Source organism: Strigops habroptila, chromosome 11, assembly GCF_004027225.2.
Source record: "Strigops habroptila isolate Jane chromosome 11, bStrHab1.2.pri, whole genome shotgun sequence".
NCBI classification, from domain to species: Eukaryota; Metazoa; Chordata; class Aves; order Psittaciformes; family Psittacidae; genus Strigops; species Strigops habroptila.
This window is the reverse complement of record NC_046360.1, coordinates 25749840-25774817: the sequence shown is the minus strand read 5'-3', so window position 1 is coordinate 25774817 and position 24978 is coordinate 25749840. Positions and strand designations below refer to the sequence as shown.

The window sequence follows — 24978 nt, the reverse complement described above, 5'->3', positions numbered from 1 at the left end:
TTTCCTCCAACATCAATGGAATATAGGAGGGAATATATAATGGTCAATGGAATACACATGCAACAAAGGGGGACAGCATAGGAAAGAAAAAGACAAAGTATATTAAAGGAGAAACAGAGATAAAAAAGAGTTGCAACCAAGTTGCTGCATCACATTTAATTTGAAAGATGTGTCTAAGCAAGAACAAAGTTTGAGTAACTAGTCATGGTCATGATGATAATAAAACTGAACTCTGTTTTAGGGTCAAAATTCGATTTCCAAGCTGTAAGTAAATTTCAGCTTTTTTTAATTAATATAACAATTTATTATTTTTTTTAATATCAGGTACAACAATAGTATGAAACTCTCTAGTGCAATTTAAGTTAATATTTCCACTCAGAATAACTTTATATCAGTGAAGTATGAATAATTTCCATACACTATCTCTGTTTCTTAGATTGGAGCCTTTTATTTAAACCTTGGTGGTGCCCCAGAGGGTCCAGCTGGGACAGGTAAAACAGAGACCACCAAGGATTTGGCCAAGGCTCTTGCTGTTCAATGTGTTGTTTTCAACTGCTCTGATGGCCTTGATTACCTGGCAATGGGAAAGGTAAATAGAAAATAAATGCATTTTGTACTTTGTTTTTAAGGATGGAAATTGTAGAGTCTCTACTTTGCATAGCCACTTAAATAAATGTGGCACCCGTGCTCTGCTACCCTTGGATGATATATACTGGTCTCTACAAGTGTTTAGTTTTCTGTGCTTTATGAAACCCTCTTAAGTTGCTAATTAAAACATGAAAGAAACAAGAGTTCACAGGATCAGAATCTTCTGATTTAGCTTTCTTTAGAACCAAAAAAAGACTTTGTTCTCCAGTACGTCACTGATCTTTGTTCTAAACAGGCTTAGATATTATTATCATAATTGTATCTCCCATGTAATTAAACGTCCAACATGATACTCTTAGTTTCTTCTGAATCTGCTGAGATCCTGTTAATGATATTATTGCTGTGTTTCTTCATTTGCAGTTTTTCAAAGGTTTGGCTTCATCAGGTGCATGGGCGTGTTTTGATGAATTCAATCGCATTGAACTGGAAGTACTGTCTGTTGTAGCACAGCAGATCCTGTGCATCCAGAGAGCCATACAGATGAAGCTAGAAACATTTGTTTTTGAAGGAACAGAACTGAAACTTAATCCCAACTGTTTTGTAGCTATTACTATGAATCCAGGCTATGCAGGACGTTCTGAACTTCCAGATAATCTGAAGGTAAAACAATAATGTACATACTTCTGCTTAAGAATGAATTCCTTCCAAAAAATTGAGGGACGTGTGTATTGCTGGTGTTAATTCAGCTGTACCACCTGGAATATACACATATACTTGTTACATAATTTACACACACTAGGCCTTCCCTCCCCCTCCATGTACTTTGTTCTTTTTGAAGTAATTAGAAATATTTTTTTAGTTTTCTTGTGTCTATTAGTGGTTTTCGTGATTGTTTTTCCAGGCCAAAGGCCGTAATGCAGTAGCAAGTAAACTGGCAAGTGTCAGCCTGTGGGTAGATCGTAAGATTTGGATGCTAACTTTTTTAAGATGGAGGGCTGTGTAGGAAAAAATGCTGTAAGAAAGTATTTTGACATTGTATTTATTATAGTCTTATTTAAGAGGTGTTAGCGAACTACATTTAATACATGTAGTGATTTTCCTTAGATTACCTGATCAAATAAAACCTTTGAGGTGATTGTTTTGACTAGGTTTGCTGTTCCATTGAGGAAGCTTGGCTTTAGCAAAGTAATCTGGAGCCTTTTGGAACAGCATCCGTTCCTTAAGCCTCAATGTGGTACAGAGTTACTGGGCCAGAGCAAGTTGCCTCAGTGGGAACAATGCTGTGAATGCAAAGCAGAGTCAATGCAATGTGAAGAGTATACTAACTGCAGGTTACTTGGAGGAAGGAAGTGCATTCTCTCACCTGCCATGTACAACCCCTTCCTTTGCTTACTGCTGTGTCAGATGTATCCATGCAAGGCACTGCATTCTTGAGACAGTCATGGGGAAAAAGAGCTGGGAGAGGCAGTGCTTTTCTGCACCAGATTGTTCACTGAGGTGGATCTTGATGGCAGCTTACTTATATTAGCTTCCTAGTGAATCATAAGCTGCAAACATTGATAATTCTTCTATTTCATTGGCTCCCAAATGTTCTGCAGGCCACTGCTTTCCAGTATAACTGTTTTGAGTAATCCACAGCTTACCTAATCATACTAAGCAGTACTTCATTTAAAACACTGTAACTCTTTTCAGTTAGAAATGTTATGATGGGATAAATAGTGATCCATCACCTGTGAAAGTTCTGATTTACTTTCCATTCCTCAATAAATTATTGAACAATATTTCTGTGGGTTGTGTTTCAGGTTCTTTTCCGAACAGTCGCCATGATGGTTCCGAACTATGCTCTCATAGCAGAAATTTCGCTCTATTCATACGGATTTTTTAATGCTAAGTCACTGTCAGTGAAGATAGTCATGACCTACAGGCTTTGTTCAGAACAGCTTTCCTCTCAGTATCACTATGACTATGGTATGCGAGCAGTTAAAGCTGTGTTGGTGGCTGCTGGGAATCTAAAACTCAAATTTCCCACAGAAGATGAAGATATATTGGTGAGTTCCTGAGGGAATCATTCTTAAGGAATTTTACAGATGCATGGAGGTCTGAGTTCTGAAGGCAGTTCCACCACATCGTGTCACGTTGCTGATCCACATTCTTACTTTGTGAAATGAAGATAATAAAATACATGCTGTGCTTCCCAGTGCTATGCTGATGATCACAGTTGTGCTTAACTGCCTATTGAAGGCACCATCTAGTTAATCCTTATTACATACTAGATTATTTTATTTGCTGAACAGTTTATTCTGTGTTTTTAATAAGAACAGTAAAATGTAGATTTGTTTCCTGTAGCTTCTGAGATCAATGAAGGATGTGAATGAGCCCAAATTTTTGTCACATGATATACCTCTGTTCATGGGTATAACTAGTGATTTATTTCCTGGAATCGAGCTTCCTGAAGCAGACTACGCTGTGAGTACACTTGTAATTTTTTCTTGGCTATAATCATTGTGGGTTGTTTGTTTTTAACCAATGGTAATTAATACAGTAATTTGTGAGTTATTGCAAGATAAGGAAAATTGCTGAATGTTTGCAATGAGACGTAGTACCAAAGAAAATTCTTGTATCATCTGCTCTGAGTATAATCCACATCTGAGTTCTCTTACATCCAGAAGAGTTGTGTAAGTCATCCTGCAGATCCAAAATTAACCTGCAGATTTACCACATTTTAGGGTCTTTAGCTGATTTCTTTCCGAATTTTTGGGCATGATCAAGTGAGGTTAAGCTTTTTGTTTGTACTTTCTTTTGCTTATACAACAATTAAAACATCACTCCTTTGCAGGAGGTGTTGGGAAGATGAGCATGTTGGAAAAGACAAAATGATTAACTTACTTAAAAAATTTACAGTAAATACTAGAGTCTTGTTAAAAGCATATTGTTCCAAAGCACACTGTTGGTTTCCTGATGGTTATATGCCTTCTACTCAAGATCAAAACTGTAGTTAATTCTTGTTCCAGCATATGTAGCATATGAAGTGGAGAAGTGATTTTTGATTTTTTCTTTCCAGGGATATTTGCTATATTCTGGTTAATAGTATTTCAGTTATTAATTAATTTGAAACCCTTATTAATAAATTAGATAAATAAGAGCATGAACTGTTCTACTGTAGTCCAAGACAGAAGTGTAAATTGTAGGAAGTATAAGATTATGACCTGTTTTGATTTTAGGATTTTCTGGAATGTGCCAACGAATGTTGCATTCGCCATAATGCCCAACCTGTAAAAACTTTTTTAGAGAAAATGATACAGACATATGAAATGATGATTGTTCGACATGGGTAAGATTCTCATTACTCTTTCACAGGCAGCATTTGTTGTAATCTTAGCTTATAACATAGTGGTTATTTATTTCAAGTATAAATGGTCCTAAGGGTGGCAAAACGTTTCTATTTGTGTTAAAACAGTTGATCACCAATACTGCTTTTACGTGTCCCAAATTCTTGTATGTCTGGGGAATTGTACAACTCTTGATATCAGAAGTAGCCTCATCTGTGTAATGATTTTAGGTGCAGATATAGAATCATAGAAAAGTTAGGGCTGAAAAGGCCCTTAAGGTCATCTAGTTCCAATCTCCCTGCCATGGGCAAGGATGCCTTACATTAGACCATGTCAGCCAAGGCTCTGTCCAACCTGGCCTTGAACACTGCCAGGGATGGAGCATTCACAACTTCCTTGGACAGCCTGTTCCAGCGCTTCACCACCCTCGCAGTAAAGAACTTCTTCCTTATATCTAACCTGAATTTCCCCTGTTTCAGTTTGAACCCATCACCCCTTGTCCTATCACTACAGTCCCTGATGAAGAGCCCCTCTCCAGCATCCTTGTAGGCCCCCTTCAGATATTAGAAAGCTGCTCTGAGGTCTCTATGTGGTTGCTCTTCTCCAGGCTGAACAGCCCCAGTTTTCTCAGCCTGTCTTTGTATGGGAGATTCTCCAGCCCCCGTATCATCCTCGTGGCCTCCTCTGGACTTGCTCCAACAGCTCCATGAGGTCTTAAGACTCGAGAAGTTTGTTTTGAGATATTAGTTATCAGATCTCTGCCATTTTCTTCCTAGCTTGTGTTACTGAATAGCAACTGTGTGGAGAAAATAAATAGAATACGACATTGGCCATATGATTGCTAATATTCAGCTTATTAATTAATTTTTCCAGTGTGACATTGTTACAGTTGCATCCCTCTGCTGGGTGACTGAAAAAGCTATTTTAAAATGTGAATGAAGAAAAGGTTGTTTGATGGGGTTTTTTTTTCTTTTTTGGCAGGGTGGGTGTAGTACATGTTCTTACTGTTTGTATTCTTCCAGAACTCTGTTATAAACTTGTGTCTAGACTGAGAAGAAACTAGAAATTAATCTTTAATTCTGCAAATAAATGAACTAGTGTGGCAGTAAATCTATGTTTTAGGGGACAACTTGTGTACAGTGCCTGTGCAGTCAGATTTACATGTACAAATGAACTGGATTTGCCTAATTAATGTTTCATACATACAAGTCAGATTTAATTGCTCTGCTTTTTGAAAATGAGGTGGAAAATTGTTTTAAGCATCTGAAGGATGCGGTTGGCCTTCATGTGGCCTGTAAAAGCCTAAATTGAGAGACAAATTTATTAATAGCATTTTTTTTCCATCCAACAGCTTTATGCTGGTAGGGGAACCTTTTTCTGGGAAGACCAAAATTCTCCATGTGTTGGCAGATACACTGTCTCTTATGAAAGAGCGTGGTTATGGTGAAGAAGAAAAAGTAATTTTTAGAACCGTGAATCCAAAGTCGATCACTATGGGTCAGCTTTTTGGGCAGTTTGATGTAGTATCCCATGAGGTAATGTATGTTTTAAAAACAGTGTATAGTGATTGCACACCTTTATCTGTTTCTTCCTCCCACGTGCGGTGGCTTTCCAGGGGTTTGTATGAGCGTACTTGTGTAAGTGTGTTTAACTTCAGGTTAATTCCTGGTGCCATTCACAGTTGTTTTCAGGGGGCAGGAAAGGCAGTTGACAAGGCTCCTGCTTGTGTTTTTTAAGTCCTAATTCCAGGCAGCATTTCTTCATTTGTTCCTTGGACTCCAGACAGTGTTTATGTGCCATAAATTAAATTACTGGTTTGGTTTTAAGGAAAAAGAAGCAAGGATACCAGTATGAGTTAATAATCCCATCCATCCTTTTTTGTTTGTCTGTTTTTTCTGCTTTGTAGTATTTCTAGTGCTTCCTTTTTTTCTTTTCTTTTTTAGATATCAGACCTCCATTATTCTGGATAGTAAACCATCGAATGCACAATTTTATGATGAACAGAGATGAGAACACAATTTTTAGTTTTATTTTAACTGATACTTTTATGGCTTGTTCTAAGTTAGTGTATAAAATGTGCAGTACCAAGTGTCTATGCATTTACGTAGGTTTGAATATGCGAAAAAAAGCAATAGTTTTCTGAGGGTCATTGTGCTAATAGAGTTGCATCCATGCTACGAAATGAGACAAAACGTAGCCATATTAATTTCTCTGTCCATTCCTAACCAGTATAATCAAAGTAGTACAAAAACTCTCTAGAAAAACTTATGATCTCCTGGGTCTCCAAGTGTGAACCTTATTTTGAAGAAGAAACAATGAAGAAGAGTGTGAAATAGTGGAACTTAGGGTGACTCTGGGGAGGAACAGATGCAAGACAGAGCAGGAGCACTTCTGAGTTTCTGTAAATTGAATTGTAACCTTCTGTTTGTTATAGTAATTTTAAAGTGAAAACGCCACTACTTTAGAATTTGCTGATATTGCATGACCCTCAGTGAAGCTTCAAAGTTAAGTTCTGCTCTCTGCAGAACAATAGAAAAATAGTTAGGACTAAAAAGAAATGGAAGGTTTTTCTGTTACTTGCAGTTTAAATTGAACTCTGTACACTGTGTCTTACTTTGCATTCCTCTGTTCTCCCCTCCAGTGGACAGATGGTATAGTTGCTAACACTTTCCGAGAATTTGCATTGTCTGAGACTCCTGAACGCAAATGGGTTATCTTTGATGGCCCAATTGATACTCTGTGGATAGAAAGCATGAACACGGTTTTGGATGACAACAAAAAGGTATCAGTCAGTGGAAATAAATGTCTAAGTAAAGTAATGTGACATTTTGAAAATCTTCTTTTGCATATAAAACCACAAATGCAAACAGCAGAGCCTGACGTTTGAAAAGAGCAAGTGCGGAGTGGCTTTGGTAGCAAGTTGTAAGCTTTTCTTGGTTGGTTTTTTAGTTGCTATTGGGTTTTTTTAGTTGGAACCATAATCACAGAATCAAGTCATTGCTGTAAGACATGAGATGTATAGTATTTCCTTAATATCATATTGTAAATTTGTAACAGAAATAATTTAAATTTAACTGTTAAAAATCACATTTTATTATATTTAATGGTAATCCCACAGTTTCAAAACTTGCACAAACTTAGGCACTTAATGACAGTCCCAAAGCATGGTTGTATTTTCAAAATGAATTACTGCTTAAGTCAAAGTTGTGACCTTACAGCACTTTTGAAAACGGGCCTTAGGAATCTCAAAGTAACTATAAAAATTAGAGACGACATTTGAAGTTCCTGTTCTGGACGATAGTGTGTCAGAGTACTCAGACTGGACTTTTAATGAGAAGGAATGGTGGGTATCCAGCTGGAATGCTTCAGTATTAACAACAGCAGCAGATACTCTTTCTCCTTTCTGCTCGCTGTCTTTTCTTTATTCCAGTAATATGCAAGATTGTTAGTTACCTGTAGTGAACCTACTGGTAGGATATTGTGGAGTACTGTGGTTTAAGTGAAGAATTTAGCTAAAGTTTGAAAAAACTAATTATTGCTCCAACTGATGAAACATTTTATGTGGCTTTGGTTATACTTGGTTTTTCTGCTTTTCATATAGAACTCTCCTGTGGTAGGACATGTAATTTACAACTAATTTTTTTTCCTAATCTTACTTGTGGTTTTTTTTAATTATTAAAGCTTTGTTTGATGAGTGGGGAAATCATCCAAATGTCCCTTCAGATGAGTCTTATTTTTGAAACAATGGATCTTTCCCAGGCATCAGTAAGTTTCGTATTTAATGAAAACATAAAGCAAAGTTCAATATCTTAAATGTATAATGAAATGAGTTCATATTTTTCCCTTAGCCTGCTACGGTCAGTCGTTGTGGCATGATTTATCTGGAACCTTCTCAACTAGGCTGGAAACCACTTGTTGCATCTTGGTTGAATAAACTGCCTGAACCTCTTAACTTAAAGGAACATCGAGATCTTCTGCAGGGACTTTTTGATTGGTTAATACCACCAGCATTAAGACTCCGTCAGAAACAGTGCAAGGTATTTTTTGCCATTTTTCCCTGCAGGAGCTTGGTGGCCATTTCCATTCTGTTACCCTTGACTGTTCTCTCATGACAAGCACATTCAGAATGAATACACAGCGGCCTCCTGTTGTTCTGAGAAGGGCAACTCTTGGGTCCATTTTGGAAAGTTAAAATTATAATCTTAGGTAAGACTTGTAAGTTGATCCATAGTTGTTACCTTATTCTTTTCAAAAGTAAAGTAAGTATTTAAAACACTGCAGGAAAAGTCTTCCAAGACATTTTTTTTTCTTTAAAGATATCATGTTGAATAGGGAAGTACTTTGTGTTATGGGAAACATACATGTAGTTCCTTGCAAACTCTGTGATATAATCCTTAGACTATTGCTCATGCTGTAGTTATTTCAATGGTTTTTTTTTTTGTTTCAAGACATATGATTGTAGGGCTCATATGGTACCTGTGGACAATGTTAACAAGCTCGATGTCTTAACATTTCAAGTATGGGGGGGAAATGATATTTTGAATCAAAGTCAGTGTAAACCTGGCCTTCAGATCTTTGTTCAGAGTTAGCTAATTATCTACTTACTTCAGTACTTTAGCACCAAAAGATGAACTAACTGAACACATGAAGTGTAATACCCATCTTTTTGTATCTTTTAGGAGCTGGTACCTACAAGCGATATCAATGCTGTAGTAGCTTTTACACAGCTTTTAGAAATGTTGATTTGTAAAACTGTGCAAGAAGATCCCACCAACAGAAACATCCGTACATGGATTATGGTTCGTTTTTTTTAACCTGTAGAAAAATGTGTGTCTGCTTCTGAATATCTGGTTTTCAAAAATAATCGGACTAATCAAAACAACTTTAATTTAGGAATAAGAGACATGAAACAATTTCACTACCTCCTTGTTCCTTCCCTCCAAACTTTGGCCATGCCAAGATGAACACAAGTCTTACAAGTAACAAATATGATTAAATGTTTTACTATTTTTGCAACAAACTGGGACAAATAGTGTTTTTGTAAATGTGCTTTTTAACTAACCAGGTAATTAGCTAAAACAAAGTGTTTGTTTCCTTTAAAGGCAGTAAGTGTTCATGTAATACTGATTGGTTTGCTTGTTGGAGCAAAATTTCCTTGGGAAGAGTGTTTTCTGACAGTTCTATTAGTTGGGTGCTTCGTCTGAACTTATGAAAAACTGAAAAAAACCAGAATGTAAAAAGTAATTATTTAAAACTGAATTAGGAAATTCCTAGATCCTGATTGGAAAATCCCTGAGACCACATGATTGAACTCTTCTCAGGCTTTGCCATGTGACAAAAAGCTTAGTCAGTGGCCTTTGAGTTTGGGTTTTTTTTTTGTCATATATATTTATGTATCTATATCTCTTTGAATAAGGTTTTTTATTTGTTCTGTCTTTAATAGATTTCTAAATCTCTTTAGACCAGGGCTGTTGAAGGGCAACTTGTAACACCTATCTGCTTAACAGTATTTCTCAGAATTACATTTGTTAATCAAACTGTGCAAGGTTCATGTAATATGTCAACTTGGTAGACGCTCATCTCTTTGCCCTTGCAGGGTTGCTTTGCTTTTGCCACAGTCTGGTCCATTGGTGGAACTTGTGATGGTGACAGCAGGATAATTTTTGATAATTTCTTGAGGGAAACTTTGGCTGGGAAATCTGAAACAAATCCTGTACCAGAGAGTGTGGGAAAATGGGAGTGTTTCTTTGAAGAGAAAGGCTTGGTCTATGACTACATGTATGAGGTATGATTGATTGCTTTACACTGACTGAAGTAGGTTCTTACAGTCTGAATGGAAAGAAAACAGTCAGATGGGTATTTTAACTTTACAAACCATGTTGGATGTTGCAAAATGTTGGTGTTGGATTAAATCCCACAGTGCATTTTTCATATTTTTCTTCTGTGTTACAATTTTGTTTATAGTATCCATTAGAAATGTTAGATTATAATTACACTTTTTATGTTTTGTTTATGTTCTTCTGTTGGGTTTTTGTATGGTTTTGTTTGTCTTGGCTGAACAAAATCTTTTACGAAAAGCAAAAAAGAATTTAAGATTAGGTATGTACTTGAACACTGTATTAGTGAGATAAAGCAAACAACTTCTGAAACATTTAATATTCATTAATTTACTAAAATTCATTGTTTTTATTTTTCAAAATCGAAGTCGTAGAAGAAAGCTTTCATGTGTATAGAAGTAACACCATTCTATTTACATCTGTATTTCTTCCTAGTTGAAAGGCAGAGGATCTTGGGTTCATTGGAATACTCTTATTAAAAATGCTAATTTTGATGATAAAAATGTGAAGATTGAAGATGTTATAATCCCAACTATGGATACAGTCCGATACACCTTTTTGTTAGAGCTCTTCATTGCCCATGGAAAGTAAGTTCACTTCAGTGCAAATTTCTGAAATATTTGTCCCAGGTAGAAATATCTCTTATTCTTTCCCTTGACTTCATTGTTTAAATCAAACTCTCAAAGTATATTTGGCCTGTTGAAAATAGACATTTACTACAAACAACACAGTTTGCCTTGAAGTCCTGTTTTTTCATGTTTTCTTTTTTATGAAGCAGTCTTATTTTAATCCAGTTTTAGTATGCTTGTTGTGGTAATGCTGTCACGAGACCCCAAAGAGTTTTTGCATTCTCTTTCTTCCTCAGTAATGAAATACATAGATACATTTATTCCCCACCCACTCACCCCTTTTAACATCAAAACCAGTTCTATTAGCTATGGTCAGGTCATATAGGAGAAGAACATAAAAAACAGCCTCAGGTTAAATTTCAAGGCTGGAAGTTTTATGAAGTTTAAACTACTGCAAGACCAGGAGAAAGGTAACTCCCATGTGTGTTCATACATTCTCCAAGGCCGGTAGAATGAGGGAATGAGAAATGTCTCTCTTTGTCCTGTCTTATTGGTGACAGCAAACTAAAACGATGAGAGGGTTATATGAATATGTTAAAACATTTGAGTTTCTTCTTAAGGTTTTTAGAGGTAGAACAAGCAGGGCAAGTTAGTAAAACCTTTGTCTTCTAATTGCGGTTAGTGTATAGTTTGTTAGATTTTCTGCAATTTGTTAGATTTCTTACACTTTATTTCTTTCTTTGTGAAGACCATTGCTTTTAGTGGGACCCACAGGTACTGGGAAATCTGTATATGTCAAGGGCAAGTTAATGCACAACTTGGAAAAGGAGCGCTACTTTCCCTTCTTCATTAATTTTTCAGCTCGAACCAGTGCCAATCAGACCCAGGTTAGTAGAACAGATAATTTATGTTTCAAAAAGATAACATACATGAATATTTAATCTATGTTTTGGATATTCCTGTCTGCATTATAGAACATTATTATGGCCAGGCTGGACAAGAGGCGCAAAGGAGTCTTTGGCCCTCCATTGGGAAAAAAGTGCATTATTTTTGTAGATGATATGAATATGCCTGCTTTGGAGAAGTATGGTGCACAGCCTCCTATAGAACTTTTAAGACAGTTCTGTGACCATGGATTTTGGTAAGTATTTGAAATACAATTTGAACTTTTCTGTTGCTGCATTTGCTCTTATTTATTCAATTGAATTTTCTTTTCAAAACTTTTTTAAAGTGCTTCGTAAATGTTCAGGTAGCTTTGGTTTATATAAAATTATATTATTTAAAGTTGAAACAACTCCTATGTTGCTCTTTAAGTGACTTTTCAATTTAGGAAACTGATCATTAGATTTGTTTTGGATGTTTTTTCATAGAATGAATCATAGATCATTAGTGTTGGAAGGGACCTTAAAGATCATCTAGTTCCAACCCCCCTGCCACGGGCAGGGGTCTTATTTCTGAACTTCAACAGTATTTGTATATATAGATAAAATCATTCCTTTACACCTGTTTGATTCTTTTATATCTTCATTTTCCATTGGGTTTATTTTTCCAGTGCGGTTCCTTGTTCCTTTCCTGTCTTTTCCTTCTCAGAGTGAATTGGCAGTTTTATTTTTATTTATTTATTTATATATGCAGTTAAATTAAACTTTATTTTATTAATTGCAGTGTTTTTTACTGTCTTCCAAGATTCTCTTATTCATGACAATTGCTCAGATATCTGTTGCTTTTGAATAGAGATAATCTGTCTTGCCACATTAGTTTTAAATACTTGTCTCAAAATTTCATATCACATTTTATGTTAAACAAAACGACTTTCTTTCAGGCCAGCCTGTGGTATGTTGAGATGAAGTGGCCCATAGTGATAAGACTATTTTTTCTTGGTTTGTTGGGGTTTGGCAGTTGTTTGTTTTAAAAAATATATTTTAAAATTCTCTCTAATATTACATAATTCACACTATGGTGTTTCTATTTTCAAGTAGGTATGTTATGCATGCAGCAAGTGCTCTCTAATACAGATACATCTGAGCAGTAACAAACGTGTTACATCTGTAACTAAATGTCACACTGCAATTTATTTTGCAGGTATGATTTAAAGGACACATCTAAAATTACACTTGTGGACGTACAGCTACTTGCTGCTATGGGGCCTCCAGGTGGTGGGAGGAATCCTGTGACTCCTCGCTTTTTGCGACACTTCAATGTTTGCGCTATTAATTCCTTTAGCGATGAAACCATGATCCGCATCTTCTCCACCGCAGTGGCTTTCTACCTGCGCAGCAATGAGTTTCCTACCGAGTACTTCTCAATCGGAAATCAAATTGTCACTGCCACTTTAGAGGTAAGAGGCAAATCCCTTAACTGAAGTTTCCTTTATTGTTTTCAGTAAAGCTCAACTGTCTCTATAATAATACAATTGGTGAAGTAGAGATTTTTGATATTTTGTTCCTTATTATTTTTAATATACAGCCTTGTCTGCTTTGGCAAAATTGGCTTAGTGTTATTGTCACAGTAACTTTCTTATTCTGGGAAAATTGTCTTTGGATTTGTGTTACTGTGGGCTCCATGCTTCCTGTCCACATAATTTCAAGTAGATGAGGCAGAATCTTTTTGGGGTCCAACAGACATAAGAAGCTGTCACACGCAAAGACAAAATGAAAATATCAATTGCAATCCTTCCAAAATTCCTTCTCAGAGAGACTAAGAATGAAGAAATCACCCTCTTCAATCTCCTCCTTCCTCTCCCAGTTTTTTGCTAATTATGGACACATCACAGCACACTAAGGAAGCCAAGGTGAACATGCAGCTTTGCGGACTCTCACTCCAGTATGACAAAAGACATCACAGACGTGTTGTGATATGGAAAGCCATTAGGCCCAGCTGTATGGAATTTCTGATTGTTTTGTGAAGTTCCGTGTTGCAGATCTTAGCGAGTGTCACATTTACAATGTACCATACACATAAAAAGAGAAATAGCAATTAGTGACATTTTTCCAAAGAAGCATTAAATTATAGATGCAATATCAAAGTGTAGCTTTGCTGGCTTATTGCATAGCAGAAATCAGCAGCAGTGTGAATTATGCCTACCATAAGTATTCATCATGGAAATGCATTAGGTAGCTAATATTTGACCAACGAAATATTCTGATAGCAAATCTGATCAGCTGCAAAGGCAAAATCAAACAGCTGAAGTTTCACAGGGGATGGGGCTTCCTTCTGCTACAGAACTGAGGCCTTCCTCAGACTTCTCCACTAGTTCTGCTTATGCCCAAGGACATACTTCAGACTGAATCCATCTCATTCCAAAGACTTGCAGGGCTGGTATTTCTTAACTATTGTCAGATAATACATTCAATGTGTGAGTCACAAGTGACTGACTTCTGCCACTAGAAATCTTTCTCGTAGGTTTGATGAATCCTTCCAAAAGAAACAAAAAAGTAATTTGTAAGAAATTCCCCGGTTTTGCTTCTTTAAACATAAAATTATAGTACCAGCTACTAACGATTTGAATGCATCTGACTACATATTTAAAATATTCAGTTTTGCCAGGATACCTCTTAGACCGATTTCAGAGTGTTAACTTTTAATATAGTCAAGCAGGTATTTCTCATTCGACTGCGTCAGAGCTTGTTTATACTGTTAGACTCTTACACATTTGCCTGCTAGAGAATCTGTTCTAACATGGATTTTCACCCTGGTAAGCAATACCCTCCAACTCCTGGGACTAAAGATAGTAGAAGAACTGGGCTTTGGAATTGGTTTTGGACATGGGACACCAGGTGAAACGTGTAGTCAGTACAGCGGATATAGTCAAGCCTGTAAAATTTGATTTATTTTTTTTTAGCAGGTCGATATTTGATGATTGTCTTCACCTATGAGTATTTAGAGACAGATTAAAAGATTCCTCTGTCAGCACTCACTTCAGCATGTTACTTACGTTAAATGTAATTAGAAATGACACTTTCTGTCATAACAGCATGAGCTTATAGCAGCTGATGCATTCCAGATTAGAGCAAAACATAGTCAAAAGACACTTTTCTAGATCAGCCTATTCCTTCAGCATTTTTACTGACTATCTATGTATTTTTTAGTAGTTTGTAAATGTGCAAATAAATAGATTCAAACAACTGAAAATCTAGGAAGTTACCATTACATATCATTCAATGCTTTACTTGAAAGTGGGTATCATATAATTAAAGGAAGTCAGGAGATCTGAGTGGTATTCTTGGTCCTACAACAGATTTTTTTACGCTTGTTACAATTATTTTTTCCCATTTTTAAATTTAGGTTAGGAGTACATGTATGTTCCAGAACATACATGCTGTCCAGAACAGCATGAGGTACATCTGATATATTCAAAGGACTTCAAGATCTTTAGACTTTATTAGGATTTATTAAATGGGGAAATAAAATTTAGAAGACATTTAAGATTTATAATAATATAGTTGGTGTTACTCTTTTGTTGATTTTGTTATTTTTTTTGTTGTTATTACCCTAAGGTGTATAAGAAAGCCATCCAAAATCTTTTGCCCACGCCAACCAAATCTCATTATACATTCAACCTGCGTGACTTTGCACGTGTTATCCATGGCTGCCTGCTCATTAAGAGAACATCAGTTGAAAACAAACGTGTAATGATTCGGCTGTTTGTCCATGAGGTATTTCGTGTCTTCTATGACCGCCTGGTGGAAGACAGTGACAGAGCCTGGTTGTTCAATTTAATGAAAGGTATTGTGAAAGAACATTTCAAAGAAGCATTTGATTCAGTTTTTGAACACCTGACGCAAGGAAACACACCTGTGAGTATCACGTTTAACCTGTTGCAAAGTAAGTGCTTTCATTCTAAATTTAGAACAAGAAAGTTTCTCAGTCACAGGTGAAATTTTGGATCAAATGAGCTTGAAAATTTGATTTGTATTTGGCCAAAATATCTTCCTGGGGGAGGGAGAAGGGGAAGAATAAAAACGTTTGGTAGGGTTTAACTGCTGGACATGAGCATCCTTTTTAGAAACTATTTTATTTAAAAGGTCGATAAACTTACTACTTTTCCACCAAAAAATTTTGTGTTTCCGATAGTGAAATAAAAACTTGTTTCTTATTCAATTAAAAAATAGTGTAACGTTTTTTCAGATTTATCAAGAAAACCCCTGAGACTATCTTACAAAATTGAATTTACCAAGTGTAGTGTTTTCTTAAGCTCCCAGATGTGTGCACAGAGACATAAAGAGTCAAACTGATCAGTAGGTGAACAGGGCAACTTGTCCAAAAAGTTCTGTCACACCTTTTCTTGGAGATGCAGCAGCACATACTGAATCTTTGGGCAATGGGAGGTAACATTGTACACGAAAGTAGCTGCAGGGAGAAATACAAGAATGAATATTACTAGATGGGCTTTCAGAGACCTGAGTTACAGGATAAGGAGATGTTCCCTTTTTAAATTTAAGCTGTGACTGAGCGACCATGTGGTAAACAGCATTCTGCAATCATGACATTTCAGTATTTAAGATGGTGTATAATTGTTATACCGTATACCTTGTTTTCCTTTTTTCTGTTTTTCTTTTTGATGCATCCCCCTGTCTTTTCATTGATGCATCGAAGAAATAACTCTTCATTGTCCATTTCATAATACATTGAAAATCGCTAAATATACACCTGTATAAATTTGGTGTAATCTGAAGGTCATGATTGTGAGACTGTTAATGGCTATTTGAGCCAATTGTGTTCCAAAAACAAGAATATTGTTAAATATGGGAAATAGAGATTTTTGGGGTGGGTGTTGTCTGTGAGTCAAAATATTTCAGAGTGCTTGTTGTTGTGCCTCAAGTATTTGTCTAAATTCTCATTAGTTTTCTAACATTCCAATGAGGAATGTGTTCATTAAATATTAAACTTGACTTCATAATTTGTTAAATATTTACCATAGGTAACAGAAGAAAGCATGAGAAGTTTGTTTTTTGGTGACTACATGATTCCAGAACTTGAGGGAGATGAAAGGCGTTATGTTGAAATTCCAAGCGTTCAGCAGTTTGGTGATGTTGTGGAGCAGTGTCTGGATGAATATAACCAAACCCACAAATCAAGAATGAATCTTGTTGTTTTCAGGTACATACAATCTGATTATTAAGAGCTTTAAGCAGTAGTTGATAATTCAGTATATCCATTTTTGTGGGGTGTGATTTTTGTATGTCTCCTCTTTACGGATGCACAGAAGTGTTTGTGGTGTTAGACCTTTTTGGATGGAAGTAAGCCGGTTTTTCTCTTATGCCTCTGCTTTTTCTATCTGAAAGCAAATAATGAGAAGCTCTCCTCCTAAGGGTCTCTGAATATTTTCTTTGGTTGTTGCAGAAACATTGTGCACCAAATCAGGCAGGTGCTTTACTTATGCTGGGCCTTTGTTACCGGTGTTGTCGAGCACTGGAACAGGCTGCCCAGGGAAGTGGTGGAGTCACCATCCCTGGAGGTGTTTAAAAAGGTGTGTTGATGTGGCACTTAGGGACACGGTTTAGTAGTGGGTTTGGCAGTGCTGGGTTAATGATTGGACTCTGAGTTTAAAGGTCTTTTCCATCCTAAACGATTCTATAAAAAGGATTTCAGTTTTGCCTGCGGTGGCTGGACTTTCATTTTACCAAGGACAAGGGTTCTAAGATTGTGAGGTGCAGAGTGAGGTGCAGCACAGTCTTAGCGGTCTGTCTGCTCTGTTATATGCAGCACAGCCATGCCCCACTTGGGGGCGTGTACCCCGCCTGGTGCTGCAGCTGACCCTGTGAAATTTTACACTGCAGGCTGCTATTGTTGCTTTAACTTGTGATCCGGCAGGGCTACAACTGAGACAGATTAGGAGGTCACAACTCCTTCTTCCCTGTTGCTAGAGATTACAGCCTCTTCCTGTTTGCCAGTGTAACTTCACTCTTGGATGCTTTGTGAGGGTGATGAGGATTAGTTTAAACACTTCTAATAGTTTATTTTAGTCTATGTCAGTTTGACAAGCTGGATTTTTGAGTACCTGTATATACAGCTATGCTGGGAGTTCCAAGTGCTGGCAGCCTCTGATCAGAGGCTACTTCGGGAGTGTAGAAGCAGTATCCTTGTTACCTCACTGAACAGAAGCTGGGAGAGCATGTCCAACTGTAGCCCTGGAGTCCAGTGTCATGGATAACATCTGGATTTGACTCCTTTATTTTTCTAACTAATCAAAATAAACAAGAATTTCTCACTTGAAATGATTTAACCTTTTTTGAGACTGCTTTTGACTGCTGCTCAACTTATTTGAACTACTCTGTGCCCTGGCTTAAACAGGCCATCTGCTGTAGACATTGCTGCATACTCCAAGATACACTATGCTTGTGTTTCACAGTAGAAAGGACTCTCAGTATTGTTCACGTACTGTTTTCTGAACATGTTGTTCCAATCTCTGTTTCACGTATAAATTATAAAACACTGTCAGAGGCGGAGGGAAGGGAGAGGTTTGTTGATATAACCCATTTCCTCTAAAGAGTTGTTCCTTTAAAGGGTATTTAAACTGTTATACTTCATGAAAGTTAACACTGATAATACTGCTATGTTTTAGAATTACAGAATTAATGTTGTTTTTCTTTGACACCTTTATCCATATAGTGCTCCTGTTCCCACTGCTGCAGATTCCTCTTAGTAATTTGTAGTATTTTGTAATTTAGCTAAATACTGGTATTTGTGTGATAGAAGAGTTGTGAGTTTTATTTTTGTGGTGCATTCCCACTCCCTTCCTTCCTCCTCCCCACCACCCCACCACCTACCCTACTTGCACAAATTTCTTTTGGAGATGTTACTCCTGTATTTGTTTCACAGATTTATAGGTGCACAAATGCATATGTATCTCTGCCATTCTGGTAATCAGCACATTCCAAATCCAGGTACATGTTGGAACACTTGTCTCGTATAAGCCGCATTCTGAAGCAGTCAGGGGGTAATGCTTTGTTGATTGGAATGGGAGGAAGTGGACGTCAGTCTTTGGCTCGTCTAGCAGGATTCATGGCAAAAATGTGTGTTTTTCAACCTGAGATTTCTAAGACCTATGGTACAAATGAGTGGAGAGAAGATCTAAAGGTGAGTATTAGTAACCTGTCTGCATTTTGACTGAATTTTGAGGAAAGACGTTTTGGAAATGTACAATGTTTTAACTGTCTTTGTATTTTTAGAATCTTCTGAGGAATGCAGGTGTAAAAGGCTTGAAAACCGTATTTATACTCACAGATGCACAAATTAAAGAAGAAAGCTTTCTAGAAGATATTGACAGTGTCCTCAACACTGGGGAGGTGCCCAATATTTTTGCAGCAGATGAAAAACAAGAGGTTGTAGAGGTACCGTTAGAAATCCTCTTTAATGTCACCTCCTTTTAAGCTATTTTGTCAGTTCAGTGTGAAGTGTGGCTTTTGGGATATATGCACTTACTTCTGTGCCTTTTTGGAGACCTAGTAAACTTATGGAATAGCTCATGCCCAATCATGAGCTTTAATTCTGACCTGGCATTCTGTTCACAAACACATTGAGTTGTGCACATAGGGAACTTTGATTGTTCACAAGAACTCCCTGCGTAGTTACTTTTTGCAGTAGTAGTAGTTGTATTTATCATTAGAAGGATTTGGATCTTAATTTCTTAAGGGACTTAATTATTCATTTTAATTTTTCAGAACTAATCCTCTTAATCCTTTATCTCATCTTAATGTGTCTTATCCATCTGGAACAGCAGCAGATGATCATTTCTAGAATGAGTTGTCAGGGTCTCAGATAAATATTGTAATCCTTTTCTCAAATAATATCTATTACTTGTTCTGGTTTTCTACTTTATTCTACCTGTTTCATTTATCAGTAAAATATGGTATTTCACGGTGAGGCTGTCACTAACAGGATTGCTACAGAACTTAACATGTGCTTAATGGGAAATTATATAACAGTTTCTACCCTATGTGTTGTTCCTAAGGGTGTTCGTGCAAGAGTTCAGGCTGGCAGCAAACAGGAGGAGCTCAGTCCCTTAGCCTTGTTTGCACTTTTTGTGAACTTTTGCAAAGAAAATCTCCACGTTGTGGTAGCATTTAGCCCAATTGGAGATGCTTTCCGCAACCGTCTGAGGCAGTTTCCATCACTCATCAACTGCTGTACTATTGATTGGTTCCAGGTATGTGAAAATATTTACATTGTTTTCTCAAGAAGCTAATTCAGTTTTCTAACAATCTATATTTTCATGTCCCATTAGATTTTCTCTTGTCTTCTTTATAGAAGTACTCCATGTTTTTCAAGATTCTGAAATGGCATAGGCATTTTTGGTAATGCTTTAGGAGCTCTTTGTTGTCCCATCTGAGTATTTCCACAACTAAACAAACTTAAATTCTGATGTTACAAATTTTACATTTCTGAAGTAGTGAACAGTAGTTTGGTGATGGTAATTTGACATTTTATCACATAATGTGTATGTTTTAAAAGGACTAGAGAAACCATTGTAAAACGATCATAATTCCTGCTGCCTGTTAAGCAGACTGTGCATCATAGGAATGACTAGGAAAGACAAGTCCTATTGTTTATTGGTAGATCCTCTATTGTAAAATAAAACTTGGAAATGACTGTAGTTAATGATCCTTGATGTAAGTGGTGTTGCTCTCAATAAAGTGCAGTTTTCTCTATAGCTTGACCTGGCGCTGATGCCAATTTTTATTTTTTTTGCCAGAGGATGACATAGACCTGGAAGTGTTTGGGTAGAATGGCAATATGCAGGTTTTAGCTAGAAAATCAGCCAGGAGTTGCCAGAAAAGATTGCATGGGTAGTGACCTTGCTGCCTGATCTAACCCTTATATCAATTAATTGTTCTTAAAACATAGTTGGGACTAGTGTGTCTTATTCTGGTGTTTTGAATGGTAAAAAATGTTTTTAAGGTGTGAGGACTGTATTTTACAAATGCTTCTCTCCTCACTTCTCCCTCAGCCATGGCCTGAAGATGCCCTTGAACGTGTGGCTAATAAGTTCTTAGAAACAATTCAGTTCGCAGATAGTGAACGTCAGGAAATTGTGCCCATCTGTAAATACTTTCATACTTCAGTTTTGTCACTCTCTGCAAGGTCAGTCTGTTTCTTTGGAAAGCAACCATTAACTTAGGGAAATATCAAGAGGGAAAAGGTGATGCTTTTGAAAGTAGTAAACCAAACAACAGAGAACTCAAAAGTTGAATTTTTAGAAGTAAGAATCAACAAAATAGTAGGTGATTGAGTTTCATTACTACTGATTTCTGTTTTAAAAGTTAATGTATACTATCTACCTGCGTTAAAATATTACATATAATTGTCCAAGTTGTTTACTCCTATTATTTATCAGTTACATAACTTTGCTAACACTAGTTAAACTGAAAAAAAAAAAAAGAAAAAAGACAAAAACCCCTTAAAGGTACTCATGTTTGGGAGTTGTTTTGTTTTAAATAGGTTTTTGCAAAGTCTGGGACGCCATAATTATGTTACTCCTACTTCTTATCTTGAGCTTATTGCTGTGTTCCGGAAACTTCTTACTCAGAAAGGAGATGCTGTAATGAAAGCCAAAAAGAAATATATAAATGGACTAGCTATGCTAGCTTTTGCTGAATCACAGGTGAGTTAAGACAAAAATGGAACTGAAAATACAAAATGTATAGCAAAAGCAGGTCTTTTGCTGGAGAAGTCAGTCAAAAGTATTGCTGCAGATTTTGTTTAGCTCAATCTGCAACAGTAAAACTATAGGAAATGTATTTTGCCTCTTTTTTCCTACAGTCATAGCAGTTGTGCTAGGGGCCACAGGCCTCTAAGCATGTATTGCTAAGCAGCATATGAACAGAGCTTCCCTTTCCTAAATGGTTTACAGGTGACTATAAGTTAACGTAATTCTTAAAATTAGAGATTGTATATATGATATTTCCTTCTATCAATAAATTAGACATTAGGTGAAATCTAAGTCTTGTAGAAATTGTTGGAATTGAACCTTAGCATTTGTGAATCCTACCTGATTCTTTTGCATATGTATAGGTTGGCGAGATGAAACAAGAACTAGTTCAGCTGCAGCCCAAACTGGAAGAGGCTAAAGTGGATAATGCAAAAATGATGAAGGTAGAGTGACACAATACAGCTTTGTGGTTTTTAATGTAAGCATGTGTATACTCGGGATGTGTAATTTCACCTTCCTATTGATTAGCTTTGAATGAGGGATCCTAATTGTACAATGTACTTTTACTTCAATATCTCAGCTGATTGTTAACAGGTTCTGAAAAATATGCCTGTATAAGGTTGCTGATATGTGACTTATTTTCTAAGAGTTGAGTTCTTGAGCTCAATTCTTGTTTACTGGGGTTTTCAGTATTGTGAAACTTGCCGCTATTTATGCTTATAGCCTTAGAACTGGAAGAAAATTGTATTCTTTATGTAAGATACAGACTCTGGTGTACTGTCCTTGCCTAAGCTCCATGCTGAAGGATGTTAGAGGAACTTTCGTGCTAATAGTGGTTAGACCAGGTTTCCCAAGATCATTTATAAACATTGCAAAAACCACAGATAGTTCTTCAGCATCGAAAATAGCCAAGAACAGTTTTGCACAACCTGTCTTTGCATGCACAGGGATTAGATGCCTGATTTTATTTAATTTTTATTTTTTTTTTAAGAATTTTAAGAAGGATTAACTTCATAGAAATTTAGTGGGATTTAGGACACAGTCTCTTAGGTGCTTCTGAAAATTCTGACTTACAAAAATATACTTACCTAGTATGCTATTGTTGCATCATGCAAAAAAACCAAGCAAGGTTTGTTTGATGGTTTTATGCACTTGCTTCTGATTTGTAAGTGTTTTTACAGATACAGTGATATCTTTTCTACCTACTCTTATAAACCTCTAAGAAAACAAGATGGCACTTCTGCAGAACGCAAAGGGCGTACTTGGATGAAGGCTTGACTCATCATTGAAAGGCAAATAAATTTCAGTAGCCAATGTTATAGACTACGAAGCTGTGAAAGCTCACTATAAAGCTAGTAATTTTTAGTTACAGCCTGGTGCACAAACACGAAGAGTTTGTTGTCTCCTGAACTTCAAACATATTTTAAATAGCTTTTATTGACAGTAATCTGATCTCATGCAGTTCACCTACTGTTAAAGCTCCATGATGATGTTGCATTATGCTAAGAAACAAATTATTCTCTTAACATAAATAGAAAATATATGAAAATATTGAAATACTTCAATTTTTTTTTTGTTTTACAGTATTCCATAAGTGCTGTAGTAGGTAATTTCAGTTGATTTGATCAATCACTATTCAATAGGAAGCTCACCAATGTGTTTTTCTTTACAGACTATAGAAGTAGAATCTGCACAAGTAGAACAAAAAAGAAAAATTGTAAAAGTAGATGAAGAAATTGCTACAGCAAAAGCTGAAGAAGCTCAGGCATTGAAAAATGAATGTGAGAGCGACCTGGCAGAGGCAATCCCAGCCCTGGAGGCCGCACTTGAGGCACTTAATACTCTGAAGGCAAGCTGATCTAAACTTCAGCATTTCAAGGAGTTATTTAACATGATGACACTTTTCCTTTTACTTGGGAAAGAATGCACTCAGATGAAAAGAATTTGAAAAGTGTTAGATTTCCTCAGTTTTGGCAAAGGACAGGACTTGTACAGTCGTTGTTCAGTATTGTTTCCTCTACATGAATTCAGAATAAAAAGGGGGGTGAATATGAATTTAAAATATTATTTGCAAGGAAGCCCACTTGTGGAAAAAGTAACCAAAACCTGAGGTTACCAGCAGAGGTAACCTGAGGTATCAGCTCAGGTTGACCACCAGTGTGTAACATGGCATTTGTTTATGGTTAAGAATTATCTGGATCTTGGGTTTGAAGTTTTTGTCCTTGTCGTGGCTTACACATGATCTGAAAGCAGTGTTGTTGAGAAAGTCCTGCAGGAATTTAGGATAGCAGGAGGTAGTTTAGTAGGAGTTATGAAGTGTAGGAGGTGTCTCAGATGATACTTACAGAAGTGTATAAAAAAATATTCTGACCTGGACTTTTTAAAACTCGATTGTAATTAATCATTAGCTCACAGTTACTGGCATTTATTTAACTTCTATTTCTCCTGCATAGGAAACATTGATGGATAGCATTAATTGTCTTTCTAACAGTGTATCATCCTTTCTAGAAGTCCTCTATAATTCTGTTCATTGTTAATGTATTATAATTCCTCTTGTTTTCTGTTAGTTCATTTGTCTTAGTGCATGTAGGCATAATAGTTTTCATAATATTTGTGTGATTTTTATTTTAGCCTTCTGATATATCAATTGTCAAATCAATGAAAAATCCTCCGTCTGGTGTCAAACTTGTCATGGCTGCTGTCTGTGTCATGAAAGACATAAAACCTAACAGAATTCAAGATCCTTCAGGAACAAGAGGCAAGGTAAAATCACTGACAGTGGTTCCAAATAAAAAGTGTAATTCGTGTTCTCCTCAACACAGAGCACTTGTTCAGTAAACAAGATCACTCAGTGCCCACTAAAGTAGGCAAGTACTTAGAGCCTCTATCCATTATTTTACTGAAAACTTCCGCAATTCCAAATTTTCTAAGTTTTGCAATATGCAAAGAAGACACATTTAATTTGCTTGACTCACATATTGATAACAAATCATATGTAACTCTTCCTGGAGACACTGTTCAGTTTTTGGCTTTAAGTATGGTTTGGGGGAAATATTTGATCTGATAGAGTTTCTCCTCTGTTGACATCTCAAGGAGCTACAAGGTCATCAGTATTAAGCATGTGTGAGGTTTAATTAGAGAGATAAGTCTTTCTGCTGTTGCTGTTTTGTTTGTGTGTTTGTTTTAAAGCTTGAAAAAATGTTTCTACTGTGTTTTGTAGATTTTGGATTACTGGACTCCGAGCAAGAAACTGCTCGGTGACATGAATTTCTTAAAGGATTTGAAAGAGTATGACAAGGACCATATTCCAGTAAGGCTTCTGTCTAATTTTTCAGTTCTTTTTTTACCATCTACACACCTTCTTGCAGGGGAAAAAAAATGAGAAAATACTATATCAGAGGCCCTATTTGTCCTAAGTTGGTGAACTTCTGTTATGACCAAGGATCTTTGCAAGATGACAGGGTATCTCTGTAGGATGAGTATGGTCACGGCAAGTAAGTCAAAACTGCTCTGGATGAGCCTGGTAAGTTTCATTTCAGAAGGTTTTAGAATTCCCTTTTGGAAGTTCTGAGTCTTCTATACAGCTTGTCTTCTATTTGAGTCAAATGTCCTCTGTGCAAAATGTTTCTACCTTTGCAATTTATAGCTAGTATATCATCAAAAGGTAAAAATAACCCACAAAAAACGGTATCAGAGTAAATAGTTTGTCCTGTCCATTATCCTGTGTCCAAAAATGTCCAAGGCCATAAGCAGGTGCCTTGAAAGGAATATTATATATGATAATTTCTCCAAATATTCTTCAAGCCTCTGGCACTTCAAGTGAAGGACTTCCAAAGCTAGATGTTGTTTCTGTGTGTTTGGTGACTTTGAGTAGGTCTCTCTTCTGTAATTTCCCTTGTCCTCTTAAGCCCATGTGAACTTTTTGTATCTACAAGATTTTTTTTATTTTACAAAGCATTCCAGAAGTCTGCTTTAAGTGGAATGAAGAGTTATCTCCTGTTTCT

General features: G+C 36.5%; 1 protein-coding gene across 1 annotated transcript in view; it reads left to right on the top strand.

Moving 5' to 3' along the window:
* DNAH12 (dynein axonemal heavy chain 12) overlaps positions 1-24978 on the top strand; it is a 71806-nt gene that overhangs the window by 24286 nt on the left and 22542 nt on the right. The window contains exons 27-52 of the mRNA XM_030500842.1: positions 437-589; positions 1009-1248; positions 2391-2636; positions 2935-3054; positions 3810-3919; positions 5269-5452; positions 6559-6699; positions 7599-7682; positions 7766-7954; positions 8597-8716; positions 9514-9702; positions 10190-10341; positions 11072-11210; positions 11298-11464; positions 12406-12661; positions 14820-15119; positions 16244-16422; positions 18210-18402; positions 18495-18656; positions 19277-19471; positions 20273-20406; positions 20764-20926; positions 21337-21417; positions 22647-22823; positions 23606-23737; positions 24195-24284. Coding sequence (XP_030356702.1) covers positions 437-589; positions 1009-1248; positions 2391-2636; positions 2935-3054; positions 3810-3919; positions 5269-5452; positions 6559-6699; positions 7599-7682; positions 7766-7954; positions 8597-8716; positions 9514-9702; positions 10190-10341; positions 11072-11210; positions 11298-11464; positions 12406-12661; positions 14820-15119; positions 16244-16422; positions 18210-18402; positions 18495-18656; positions 19277-19471; positions 20273-20406; positions 20764-20926; positions 21337-21417; positions 22647-22823; positions 23606-23737; positions 24195-24284 — 4296 coding nt within the window. The remainder of the gene's footprint in view (positions 1-436; positions 590-1008; positions 1249-2390; positions 2637-2934; positions 3055-3809; positions 3920-5268; positions 5453-6558; positions 6700-7598; positions 7683-7765; positions 7955-8596; positions 8717-9513; positions 9703-10189; positions 10342-11071; positions 11211-11297; positions 11465-12405; positions 12662-14819; positions 15120-16243; positions 16423-18209; positions 18403-18494; positions 18657-19276; positions 19472-20272; positions 20407-20763; positions 20927-21336; positions 21418-22646; positions 22824-23605; positions 23738-24194; positions 24285-24978) is intronic.